Below are 12,172 nucleotides of genomic sequence, written 5' to 3'. Positions count from 1 at the left end.
CCGTCTTGCACTCCCATACCGGCAACGTGAGCCTGCCCACCACGCCGAGCGGCCCATAAAACACAGCTGCCTGGCTGCCCGTCTTGTGAAACTCACAGCAGCTGCCATTTTCTGCTGCTAAGTGGCAAGGAAGCGGCTCCATGCTGGCCAGCTGGGCTTGCCGCTGCTGGAGCTGCTGCTGGCGCTCCTGCCGCTGCTGCGCCGCCCGGCCCGGCAGAGAGGCCAAGAAGGCATCCACGTCCGCTCCGAGCCGAGCCTCCCAGTGATCACGTTTGCGTCCTTGCCGGTCGCCCCAGCCTAAGAAGCCGCTGGGTGCTCGCTCATCCTCGTTGTCATCCCTCTCACCCCGCCGCCTGGCCTGCCCTGGCACATTGAAGGGAGCTTGTTGTCCTGGTCTACTTGCACGGGATCTTTTTGGCTGTGGCCCGTCTAGAGGCCTGGGGGCCGTGGTCTTGCTAACCACCTTCACCCTAAAGTGGTGGCTCATGTCCTAGAAAGCATATTACGGTTGCTGGGATGCCAACAGAACAAACGGGAGGGAGAATGATGCATGATTGAGGATGATGTCCCCAATGACCCTCCAGGTGGGGGGCCATCATGCCCATCATGGGGCACATCCTTACCGGGAGGCCTACCTGCGCAACTTGCTCCTCAGCTGGTTTCCATTAGTACCAATATTGCTACCCTCATCTGACGACACTTCAACCTGCTTCAACCACCCAATCGCCCAATTGCAATGCACAATTAAGCAATGTTTGTCGGTATGTTTTCACCAGCGTTGAAATGCAGTGGCCCATCCTGCACTCTCATCGTATAATATATGCACCATTGATCAATTCACTGCGCTACCCACGAGCCAATTACGCTTCCCCACCTTTACCTTTACCGTTTACGGCAGTTCTTACTCGCCCGGTATGATGGCCAGCAAGGCCAAGCCTCACTGCGGTATGACTACCCCGGGGCGCGTGTACACCCAGCTGCTGAACCGGCCAAATTTGGGGTTGCACAGCAAAGCCTGCGGCGTGTTACAAGCCTTTTGTAGAGCAAAATGGTGGCTGAACCTGGCGGTGTTGTCCTTACCGCGCCAATGTAAAGTTGAACCATGGGTGAACCAGTGGCGCGTGTACACCCCGCCCCGTTCAGTCGCCACCTGGCATAGAAGGAAGGCCTCGCCAAACTCGCCAGAAATCACTCATATTTGTCCTCTTCAGCCCTTCACGGCTTTGCAAGCGCCATGCCGGCCATCGTGTCGCCAGCGGCCCGTCGGCGATTTCTAACCACCTCCGCCGTCAAGCTTGGCCTGCCACTCCAGGTACAGCTGCAGGTGCTGCTCGGCCTCGCTGCAAGCAGCATCGATGCGTGGGTGTCATTAGCAGCAATGAAAAGGTACAGCAAGATCCCCATGAAGATGGCCCTGCACAGCGCAGCAATCAAACAAACCTGCGCAGCTTGCTGATTTTCCTGCCCATCTTTGTGGCAGCGTTGCCGCTCTCCTGCGCCTCGTCTTGTTTTTTCATCTTGATCCTGAACACGCGATCCTGAATCTCGCGCGCCTCGGCTATGCACACTCGGAGGGCCACCTGTCTGGCACCAGTATCATACTCTTCCTGCCCTGGGGCCCAACGCTGATCTGCTCATAGGCGGGCGCAGGTGGAAGGCAATGCTGAGCACATTCGCAATAGCACGAAACAGACACACAGCCAACAACACAGGGTCCAGCCAACAGCACGGGGCCCAGCAAGCTTGCCAGGATCAATCTGAAGCTCCATCTTGCATGCAACGACCGCCTTGCGCAACTGCTCCTCCTTCTTGTTGTCGCTGGCCTTGGCATGTACATGCACAGCCATCGGGCCCTGCAGGACCATGCTCAAGCCCATCTTCTGCTTGCGCATCTTCTGGTGCGCGTTCCATCTCATCAGCGCCTCAACATAGCGCACCTGTGGCAGGCACGGAACGGAGCACACTGTAGATGATGGACGGTGGCATGGCTTTGCCACATCAGCAGCGCCAGCATCATATGAATCACCTATCAAGCGCACCTGTGTGCTGATGCCAACAGTCGATGCCGGCCCGCTGGGTTGAAGAGAAGCCAGCGCTGCCTCCAGATCAGCCACGCCAACAGCGGAGGCCTCGGCTCTCAAGTCCTCAATCCCCTTCTCGTGCTGACCTGCAGGCAGGGCGCAGGCCAGGCTGTGTGTGAAAGCCATAGGCGGGGCTTTCTGGTGCCACAACAAGATAACAAAATGCAGAAAATGCAAACAACGCAGCGCAATGCACACACACACACACACACACAACACGAAGCAGAAATTCACGCACTAATGGTGTTGCCAATGTTCTTCAGCTTCTTTTCCAGCAGCTGCGGCAGGTCACGCTGCACCAGCTGCCCCAGCAGTGCGAACAACGAGTTGTAGCCATCCCGGGGGGGCGCCATGTAGCGCGCGACAAGAGAGAAAGGCTTCACACGCGACCAAACCTGCTCAGACTGCTCTCCAACACGGCGACCCACGCCTTCCTGCAAGCAGCAGGGAGATATCATGGGCAATGTGGTGAGGGTCAGTTGTGCGTGGGAGGAAGGTGGCGGCAGGGCGAGATTGCAGGTAAGGCTTCATACCTGGTACAAGCCGCTGAACTGCAGCTGGCAGGGCACGTCAAGGTCAAATGCATGCATCCACGGCACCATCACATTCAGCTGCATAGGGCACGAGACATCGGCCTTAGGCATGAATGTGGCCACCAGAGTGCCAGAGGTCCGCCCCATCCCTTCTCACCTTCTCCAAAACCCCAGGTGCCAGGTCACCAGCGTCCACATGGCGCTGCAGCGCCGCTAGCAGGCTTGCTTTCAGGCGGCAGCCGATGTCGATGTAGGCGTCCGCGATGTCTGGCCGGCGCAGCAACACGCTGGTGAAAGTGCGGATGTGGTACTCCCACTGCTCGGGAGTGCGCATTGCCAGCATGGCATCGCACCCAGCCACGCAATGGTTGCAGAACACGCCCGCTAAACCAGACACATCAACCACGCCGCGCGCGCTAGCAGAGGGGCGGCTGCATGTTAGATTGCTGCTGCAGGCGCCACTCGCCTCGCTGGCGGCGCAATTCTCGGCCCAGCGTTGCTGCGCCTCGCTGTTCAGCTTGCCCGACTCGAAGTCGCTGATCACGCCCCTTGCCACAGCAGCCAGAAAAGTGTAAATACTGGGGCAATGTGGCTGCGAGCGGCCGGCCATCGCAAAGTGGCAGGGCTTAAGGCAGGCATCAAGCATCACGGCCAGGCGGTACAGCCCAATAAGGGTTCCTGAAGCAGGGCGGGGAGTGGGGTGGGATGTGGGCAAGGGGGTGGCTTTGGGCAGCAAGAATGTAATCTCAAGAATGCAAAGGCAGGGATGCCCTGCCATCTAGTTGGTGCAAGCTTGTAAAGACTGGAAGTGGTGGGCCCATGCTGTTATTGCTGTCGCTGTTCACTCACCGTCGTTCAGCGCGGCGCGGAACGTACTGGCACAAATGAAGCAATTGCCAAAGGGGTCGCTGGTGTCCAGCAGCTGGGCACATCGCACAAACTCTGCCACGTATGACCGCCACACAACAAGGCAGGCAAGGTAGGGGGCAGGCGGGGGGGGGGCGGGGCAGGTGCATTTGGGGACAGCCTGGCGGCAACAACTGGGCGGCGATTGCTCGCAACCCACCATGCCCACCGACGCCGTCTTTGAGCTGCAACAGCCGGAACATCTCCACCAAACCTTCTGAGCCAGCAGCGCAGTGGCTCCGTGCTGTCCACCCGCGCCTGAACCTGCTGGAATCCTGCCGCCCGCTGCCCCGCCTGCAGCGCCGCCCGCTGCGGTGTGGTGGCCAGCATCATCTGCTCGTCCGCCTCTCTCCTATCGTCCCAAGCATCGTGCCTGCGCTGCTACCGCTCGCTCCACCAGCCGCTGCTGCTCGAGGTGTTTGGCCCCTCGGCATGGCGCCGGCTGCGCTGCCCGGGATGATTTATAGGAGGAGCCTGACCTGGTCTTTTAGATGCCTGCCTGCGCGGCTGTTCATTGTCAAGTGTCATTCGCCTCCCAGGGTTGGACTCATGCACGCTGATGTGCAGCTTGGGAGGAGTCATGAAGCATTTACGCTACCAGGAGTCGATCACGACAAACAAGAGGGAAAATGGTGGAGATTGAGGGAGATGAAGCCTGAAATGCATGACCCCCGCCAGGAGGGGACCGGTGATCGGGAGGCCTACCTGGGATGCATGACTGCCAGCGAGGGGACCAGTGATCGGGAGGCCTGCCTGGCCGCTGTGGTTCAACTGAACCATGTGTTGCCCCATGCGCCCCCGTAGGCGCATGGAGTAGGGAAAACCCCACTGTGATCCAATGATGTCACCAAAAAGACCAGCCCAACTCGAGCTGGGCCTTGAACTTGTGCAACCCACGACACAGCCGCATCTGGCACTGCGCCAATGGGTTTGCAATCAAGGAAGGAGCGGGTGCTTTGAAGACAGCTAATTAGTAGCAGCGGGCGCCCGCGCCAGCCGCCGCCATGGCCGTGCTCCGCCGCCACAAGGCGGGGTTGGGAGCCGTTCTCAGCAAGTTGGCAAGTAGCTGGGTAGCGGCGGCGGCACTTGCACTGGGCCTCTTTATGCTTTGCTCCTCTGGGTTGAACTGGTGAGCCGTTGCGAGCTTGTTCCTTGGGTGTGCCGCAGTCCATGGGTTTGCCTGGCATTCCGTTGGTTTGGCCCCGCCGGTCATCTGCCTGCCAACACTTGCAGGGTGCAGGTCAGGGACATGTCGTGGTATTTCCAGGCAACGTCCTGCCCCCAGGGAGGCCCGCTGCCAGTGGGGCGCCTCTGGCCGGGCACCATCCCGATGGAAAGCCCCAGCCGTGCCACCTATGACAAGCTGCAGGTGCGTGCGCACAGCGGGTGGCCCCAGTGTGGATCTCTGCTTGGAGGGAGTCGGTCATGGCCGGCTGGCGCCGCGGTGATCAATTCCAATGCGATTGCGGCGCAGGCCGATCCCGCACTCGTCGAGCGCGATGCCGAGGCTTTGGCAGAGTTTGAGGCGGCGCCCTGGCTGCTGCCGACGCGCTCCAAGGTGCTGCCGTATGCGGGGGTCCACGACCTGGAGAGGCTGCTCAAGTTACGGAGCACAGCAATCGGGCCCTACAACAAGACCATCACTGTTGTGCTCTTCTCCAAAAACGCCTCGGTGATGGCGCAGAATGCCAGTGAGCACGCCGGCCAGCGTGCCAGTGAAACAGGGTGCCGGGTTGGGCGTGGTTGTGGCGGGCGGCAGGGGGCGGCACGCTTGGCGTCGCGCCCACCGCCTATGGCACATGGCGGCAAGGTGGGGTCAGGCAGACTCAAGCCTCATTCTCCTGCCATTCAGCCTGGCGAACATTCCACTGCTGCTGACTGCTCACGGTGTTTCACCCCTTGAAACCCGCGCAGTCTATTCCATGGTCAAGTTTGGTGGTGTTCGCAACTTCATCGTGGGCACATGGAGCCAAGAGGGGCTGGATGTCTGTGCCGACCTCAACCTGCCCTGTGCTGATGTGGCGGCCCACCTGCCAGAGCCTCTGGAGAACCCGTCTTCTGGCGAGTTCTACTCTGGCCACGATTATCTGGTGTGCGGCGGATTGTGGGGATTGGGCCCAGCAGCCTGCACCATTTGGTGCAATGAGAAGGGAACCAGCGCGACAGGGTGGGACGTGGTTTTCATTGTGTGTCCTTGACGCGCACGGCTGCAGGTTGTCAAGTGGCTGCGACGTACCCTGGTGCTGCACCTGCTGCAACAGGGCTATGCGGTTTTGTACGTAGGTGTGTGTCTGTTGTGTTCTGTTGTTTTGTTGCTATCCTCATCCAAGCCGACCGACTGGGTTGCTAACTAATGTGCCCCCCTTGCTCTTAGATGCTGACGTGTCTTGGGTGATGAAGCCCCTCTGGGAGAGTCACATCAAGTTTGTGGACGAGTACGGAGCGGACGGCGCTGTGCAAATTCATGATAGTAAGACGAGACAAGAATGCAAATTATATTAGATTGATTGCTTTCATGGCGCATGGTCACTGAACCCTGCTGTGCGCCTCTACCTGCCCACTTCTGCAGCCCCGCGCGGGCCCCCAACCCCTCCGGACCGTTTTGGAAACTTTTTTTTTTTTCTTAGGCCAGGGGGATTAACCGGTTGGCAGGCCTTGGCCAGTAACCCCAACCAGGGGACCAGGAGGGCAATGGTGGAGACCCCTTTTATCATTAAAGGCCCCACGAAGTGTACCAACCCTGTTCCCCATTTGCTTGTGTCAACGGACGGGCTGGGCACCACCAGCCAGGCCCGAATCCCGCCTTACTGGCCGCTTCGTAACTTGGTTTCCAAGAAGTCCAAGGCCCTTGGCAAGCCGAACCCGCCGTTCCCGAACTTCGGGTTAGGACAGGTGGGGCCTTTGGGTGGGAAGGTGGGGGGCAATTTGTTCATTCTTTTTCTGAACTGGGCAACTGGTTTGCCAACAAATGCTTCATTCCCCCCCCAACGGAGTTTTCTGCACCCCCCTTCCGCGGGGTTTCTGGAGAAGGCGGAAGTTTACAAGAAGCAAGGCATCTGGTGGCTGGATGATTCTAGTGAGCTTGGTTCAGGCACCGTGCCGTCTGTTGCCAACCAACCACAAAAGAATTATTGGAATACGGCATGCCTTGCTGCACCTCTTGTGCTCCTGCAGGCTGCACCCCCAAGAGCGGCGCCAGCCAAGTTCTAGCATGCCAGCCGCTGCGGTGGCGGGAGGCCGGTGCCGAGCTCATGTTATATTCCTGCAGAGAGTATGGCCTAGCGCTGACGCGGGGTCGGCGGGCGATGCCGTCGCCACCACCGGCACCGCAGGTACAAGGACCGGCGCAGCTTGCAATGCTGCAATAACACTTGCTGTGCAGTGGCTGTTAATGCAGTGGCTGTTGGGTTTGCTGCTGTATACATCTGTGCCTAGAGGATTGTAACACGTTGCCCTTACTGTTTACTGTGAACAAGGGGTTGAATGATGAGCTGGAGGCCATGAAACAATGCAGCCAGTTAGTCCGAGCACCACCCTGGCCAAGCCAGCCAGAGCGGCCTGCCGGTCAGCACGTCAAGGCACACACGGGCGGGCGACATGGTAGCGCGCTTGGCCATGGCCTGTGCCACAGCATGCATGGCTGCACTCCAGCAGCTGCCTTGCTGTCGCCGTGCCAGCAAGTAGGTGGTGCACCGCACCCCATCGGCTGCTGCGGCAGGCAGGGCGTCCGTATCGATGTGCGGCTCGAACAGCTGGTACTGGTACTGTCCAGCGTTGGTACTGCTGGTACTGCTGCTGCTGCTCGACTCCAGCAGGTGCTGAGCGGCTGCCTCGGCTGCGCTATCGTGCACCAGCTGGACGAAAAGCTGAAGCACCGCTCGAGGCAAGCTGCCTGCCGCATGGAGGCCAAAAGAGAAGAAGTAAAACCACGCTGTCGTGGGCAAAAGCAGCAGCAGTGGCATGAAGAGCAACATACTCCCTGAGAGCTGCTTGAGGCCGCTGCCAGGGCTGCTGCCATATCGGTCAAGCGCAGCAAAGCTGCCATCCGCTCTGCCACGGCGGCGGAGGGCGTTCAATAGCCGCACACGCAGCAGGGGCAGCTGTCCCTTGCCGCGCATTGCCCGCCACATCAGTGTTGTACTGTGCAGCTGCGAGCGGTACAGCCCGGCCATGGCCGCGTATGGCAGGGCGACCGGCAGGGCCAGCGCCCACAGCAGGCACCGTAGCACCAGCAGGCCGCACAGCAGACCACCCGCAGCCAGCGGCAACACCACCAACCCTGCAACCGGTTGAGCACAGCATCTGGTCATAAACTGGAAGTGAGGCACGCGCGCCCTGTGGATCAGCAAGCACCGAGTGCCAAGCCAGCCCTACCTGTGGCACATGCGGACAGCACATGGGAGTGTCCAGCCAGCAGCCAATGCACGGCCGCCGCGTACTTTACGCCACAAAGGCCCAGCAGCTCCGCCACCTGGCGGTGCAACTTGACGCCTGCAGGAAAAAGCGCGTGATAATCGTCAAGCACCAACCCCCCACAAACTCTGACTGCTGTTGGTGTATGCCAGGCACACCTGCAGGCTGAGCGGTCATGAACCACCCCAGCTGTGACGATACGAAGCGCGCCAGCCAGTCTCCGCCGCTGCCAGCGGCGGCCGCAAGCCCCCGCCTGTGCGCTAGAACCACAGCGAGCGCCAGCAGGGCGCCGAGCAAATGCGACACCAGTTGTGCGCCAAACTTGCGTCGAGGGGGATGCGTTGGCTGCCTGATGATGGACGGCTGGTTGACAATATCACTGGCTTCGGTGCCGAGCAGGTATAGGGGGGGCTGGGGTTCATACAGGATGACCTGCACTGATTCCCAGGCTGGCTGTGTATGCTCCCGGCGTGCCCGCTGGGTCCTTGGCCCGGGGTTGATGGCAGCTGGTAGCGGGATGGGGAGAACACCGCCCGGCGCTGCCTTGGCTGGGTGCAACAAGACTCGCAGGTCGCTGCTGAGATTGAGACGATTGCCAGCGTGCGGTGCTCCACACACTGTGCCAACTACCGTGCCGCTGTGCCCCGCGGCTCCCGCCTCCGCTGCGCCGGTGACCAGCACCTCGTGGATGCCGCCATGCCGGCGCAACACAACACCCAGCAGCTGGACATCTGCCTCGGGGTGGCAGCTGGGAAGCCGGGGCCAGTGGAGGCGCAACAGCAATAAATCAGATGGAGGGTGGAGCCTCGACATGCGATCAGGTGCCTTAGCTGGGACCTGGAATGACTCAATCCTACTGCCGAGCGCCAAGGCACGGGTCGCCGAAACCTGTACTGCCTGCGCTCTGGAATCCCGCGATCCAGCTCTAGCCACCGGTGCGGATGTAGTCATCAGCCTGCATCGGTGCTCGGTGGAACTCCCGCAGTCGCCGCTAACAGCTCACTCCCCACAGTCAGTTGCGTTTGCTTGAGAATGAACCGCCGGGGAGAGCACGAGTTTGTGGTGGCTGCCAGGTGATCTAGGATGCCCGAGGGATTGCGCACACTGCCCGCCAGGCGTTTTTGCCAGGATAACTGCCGCCGCGCGCCGCCCGACCGCCCGCCTTCCGTTGCCCGCTGCCACAGGCATGCTGGCCAGCAGCTAGTGGCGGCCTTTGAGCCGGTGGTGCCCTTCTTGCTACAAGCGGGCGCGTCCATGGCAGCATACACTGCTGGCCTGGCAACCGCGCAGGCAGCAGGCATGGCGGTTCGTGTGTCCTGTGCGACGCCGGTGGCAGGGCCTGTGGGTGGGCTGCTGGGTGTGGGCCTTGCCTCTGCGATGGCTGGCCAGGCATCCATCAAGTGCCGGAAGTACATGCAGGATGGCAAGTGAGTTGCACCTTTTCCTGCTTGTAGCAGTTTGAATGAGGGTCTGTCTTGTCGGTGCAATTTACCATTGTGTCGTGCTGCTGCGCCATATCGGCGGGTCTGTTTGCTTAGAGGTATCACACCGCAGGATCCAGGGTATGCCCCGTGCCGCAGGAACCCGCTGCTGCAGCCCTGGAAGGGTGTGAGGTCAGAGGACCTGATTGTGGATGCCCTGCTAGGCATCACGCTCTTCAAGGCGAGTTTTGCTGCCGCGCGTGCACTTGCTGCAGGTGTCTGCTGACCTGCTGAAGAGGCCAGGGCTGCCTGCTTGTTCCATCCTTCACACACACACCGCATGCGCCTCTCAAGGGACCGCTCCTGCCCGGATTCTCTAAAAGTGGCGTCGCTTGCTTGCAGGTGATGGGTGGCCGCTTCCGCTCTGTCATGCCTAGCGACTTGGCCAACGTGGGGGCCATCGCCAGGGAGAGCCTGCCCGCCCCCAGCGTGGAGTATGCCACTGAGGCCAACCGGGTGGAGCTGCGGCGTCTGTTCACCAGGTGCGACTACGACCAAGGAGTCCACCGGTGCTCCATTGTTGGCATGGCAAGCTGGGAGCTGTGGCCAGCATTTGTGGTGCCCAAGTTTGAATGCCGGACGTGCCCGCTCCGCCGTTCTTGCGGTAGGGATGGGTGCCATCACTGCGGCACGCGGCGGGGAGCCGTGATTGGCGACCACATGCCACCCAACAAGCAGGTGCAGCAGTATGTGCACACGGCTCGGCGCTCGCTGCTCAACCTTCCATTCGTCAAGCAGGTGAGGGGGGCATGGCAGGCAGTCTTGCATATCCTGACCTATATGATTCCGGTGGCTTGCTTTCCTCCAGCCATTGCTTGCCTGCGCTTGGCCTGCCTGCCGCCCACCTTGCAGCTTGCCAGTGCTATGAACATCCCCACGGCCCCGCCGCGGCAGCGCTTCTACCCCCAGTGCACCAGCTGCTCGCAGAAGCAGTCAGCGGCTATCCGCAACAACAAGGTGCATTACAGAGGCCCACGTGCCCGCACCTGTGCCCGGTGCAGGGCGGGTGCCCAGCCTGACATGTCATGATTGGTTTTCTGTCCGTGCTCTGGCTGTGCTTCTGACGAGCACATTCCACTGGCTGCCTGTTCACGTGATGCTATGCGTGTGCTGCAGCTGACGCTGGTCTTCCACGAGGTGCTTCACCACGGCGGCAAGAGCCAGGCCTGGCACTTTGCCGGCGCCTTCCTGGGCATGCGGCACTACCACGGCAGCGACGGCGGCAGGAATGGGAGCAAGGGCAAGAATGGCGGCGCCCGGGGCATGCGGAGAAGCTAGATTGTGCCAGTTACCCAGCGCCAGCGGTGACTGGTGCTGCCCGAATGGTGTGCTTAGGACATCTCTAAACAGAAAATCTGCTATTCCCCTGTCAGAGACTTCAGACTGATACTGAACTTCCAGCAGGCAGTTGAGCTGTATAACAGAAAGGAGACACGAAGCACACAAGCAAACACACAAACGGTTGGGTTGAATGAGTGGAGCAGGCGCGCAAGCGGTGCAAGGACACATAGCTTGGGCTGCGACATGAAATGGCAGCAGACAGACAGCATGGAGGAGAGCAGCGTGCCACGCCTGCATTCACGGCTTAGCTTGACCCGCCCTCAAAAAGCGCCCAGCCATGCTGGCCCGCAGGGGCGTGGGATGGGCCAGGCCCGGAGAAACAGAAGAGAGGCAGAGCAGAGCTATGCATGCTGCGCAACACTGGGTGAAGCGTGGTGCATCCCAGCTGCACTGGCACCGGGCGGTGCGCAGCGAGGCTGGGCAGCAAGCATAGAGCAAATGACAGGAGAACCAACAATGAGGCCTGAATGAATTCAGCGGGAAAGACAGAGGCATGCTTGCTAAGCGTCACCTAGCAGGCTCGCAGCCGTGCCGCCTCACTCCATGCCGCTGGCCTGAGGGGGCGGCATGGGCGTCTGCTGCTGAGGGGGCGGCGGTCCACGGCCGCGCCCCCTCCCGCCGCCGCCATAGCCCCTGCCGCCTCCAAAGGCATGCGCGTCCTGGACGTAGCCCCTGCTATCCATGCGGCCGGTCATGGGACCCATTGGCATCGGGCCGGTCATGATTGGGCCAGGCGGGGGTGGCATGCCGCGGGGCGGGCCACCCATGGGCCCCGGCCTGCCATCCTGGGGAGGAGGGCCGGGATAGGGTCCTGCAGCAAGCATGCCAGCCACAAGGCAATGTGTTAGCCATCAAAGCAGGTCAGGTAAGTCCCGGCAGCAGGGCAAAGGGCGAGAGCGGCCTTGCATGCTCACCCCTGCCGCCACCCCGGCCCGGCCGGAAGCCGCTGCGATCGCCCCTGCCGCCGCCAGGCATGCCACCCTCGTAGCGCCCGGGGCCAGGCCGGCCGCCCATGTCACCGTTGTGACCGCCGCTGCGCCCGCCGTCGCTGCGCCCGCCGTGCATGGCAGGGCGGAAGATGAGCGGGCGCTTGGGCTGCACCTCCAGCCGCGCCCCCTCGATCTCCATGCCCTGGCGGAGCAGCGCCTGCACATGCGCAGCAAGGAAATCAGTGCTAGGATGAGTAATGAGACCGACTCCCACTGCTTAGTTCATGCAGTACCGGCAACACTTCCGCTTGATAGCACCGGCAGGCCCACCTGAGCGGGCGCCGCGTCCTCGAAATCGATGAAAGCAAAGCTGTCGCGCCCCTTCTGCGTCTTCAGGATGACGCCCCCGGGGCGCAGGCGGCCGTACTGCAGCACAGGGCAGGAAGGGCAGGAAGAGGAAATCGGGGGGGGGGGGGGGGGGGGGGATT

At 61.2% G+C, this 12,172-nt stretch overlaps 4 protein-coding genes across 4 annotated transcripts in view; 2 read left to right on the top strand and 2 right to left on the bottom strand.

The window, feature by feature from the left end:
- Window positions 1-1,273: 1,273 nt before the first annotated feature.
- CHLNCDRAFT_59399 (hypothetical protein) lies at window positions 1,274-4,139 on the bottom strand (the record flags this gene model as incomplete). The annotated part of the gene is made up of 9 exons (XM_005842942.1): window positions 3,681-4,139; window positions 3,464-3,556; window positions 2,772-3,292; window positions 2,615-2,692; window positions 2,320-2,515; window positions 2,040-2,167; window positions 1,730-1,937; window positions 1,441-1,630; window positions 1,274-1,340 (listed from the first exon to the last, which is right to left on the bottom strand). Exons 1-9 carry the CDS (start codon window positions 3,721-3,723, stop codon window positions 1,274-1,276), a joined length of 1,524 nt encoding a protein of 507 aa, XP_005843004.1. The 5' UTR covers window positions 3,724-4,139.
- Window positions 4,140-4,524: 385 nt separating this feature from the next.
- CHLNCDRAFT_141733 (hypothetical protein) lies at window positions 4,525-6,730 on the top strand (the record flags this gene model as incomplete). Its single annotated transcript, XM_005842972.1, has 7 exons — window positions 4,525-4,574; window positions 4,754-4,889; window positions 4,995-5,211; window positions 5,435-5,610; window positions 5,734-5,803; window positions 5,895-5,974; window positions 6,695-6,730. The coding sequence occupies 7 exons, from the start codon at window positions 4,525-4,527 to the stop codon at window positions 6,728-6,730; spliced, it is 765 nt and encodes a 254-aa protein (XP_005843034.1).
- Window positions 6,731-9,310: 2,580 nt separating this feature from the next.
- On the top strand, window positions 9,311-10,692 carry CHLNCDRAFT_141732 (hypothetical protein; the record flags this gene model as incomplete). The annotated part of the gene is made up of 6 exons (XM_005842971.1): window positions 9,311-9,360; window positions 9,514-9,631; window positions 9,757-9,896; window positions 10,023-10,152; window positions 10,267-10,371; window positions 10,531-10,692. The coding sequence occupies 6 exons, from the start codon at window positions 9,311-9,313 to the stop codon at window positions 10,690-10,692; spliced, it is 705 nt and encodes a 234-aa protein (XP_005843033.1).
- A 924-nt stretch (window positions 10,693-11,616) lies between these two features.
- The window catches only part of CHLNCDRAFT_141731 (hypothetical protein), a gene marked incomplete at both ends in the record, with an annotated part of 2,921 nt that continues 2,365 nt past the window's right edge, over window positions 11,617-12,172 (bottom strand). The window contains 2 exons of the mRNA XM_005842941.1: window positions 11,617-11,901; window positions 12,015-12,110. Coding sequence (XP_005843003.1) covers window positions 11,617-11,901; window positions 12,015-12,110 — 381 coding nt within the window. The remainder of the gene's footprint in view (window positions 11,902-12,014; window positions 12,111-12,172) is intronic.

Source organism: Chlorella variabilis, assembly GCF_000147415.1.
Source record: "Chlorella variabilis unplaced genomic scaffold CHLNCscaffold_37, whole genome shotgun sequence".
Lineage (NCBI taxonomy): Eukaryota > Viridiplantae > Chlorophyta > Trebouxiophyceae > Chlorellales > Chlorellaceae > Chlorella > Chlorella variabilis.
This window is presented reverse-complemented; position numbering and strand designations above follow the sequence as displayed.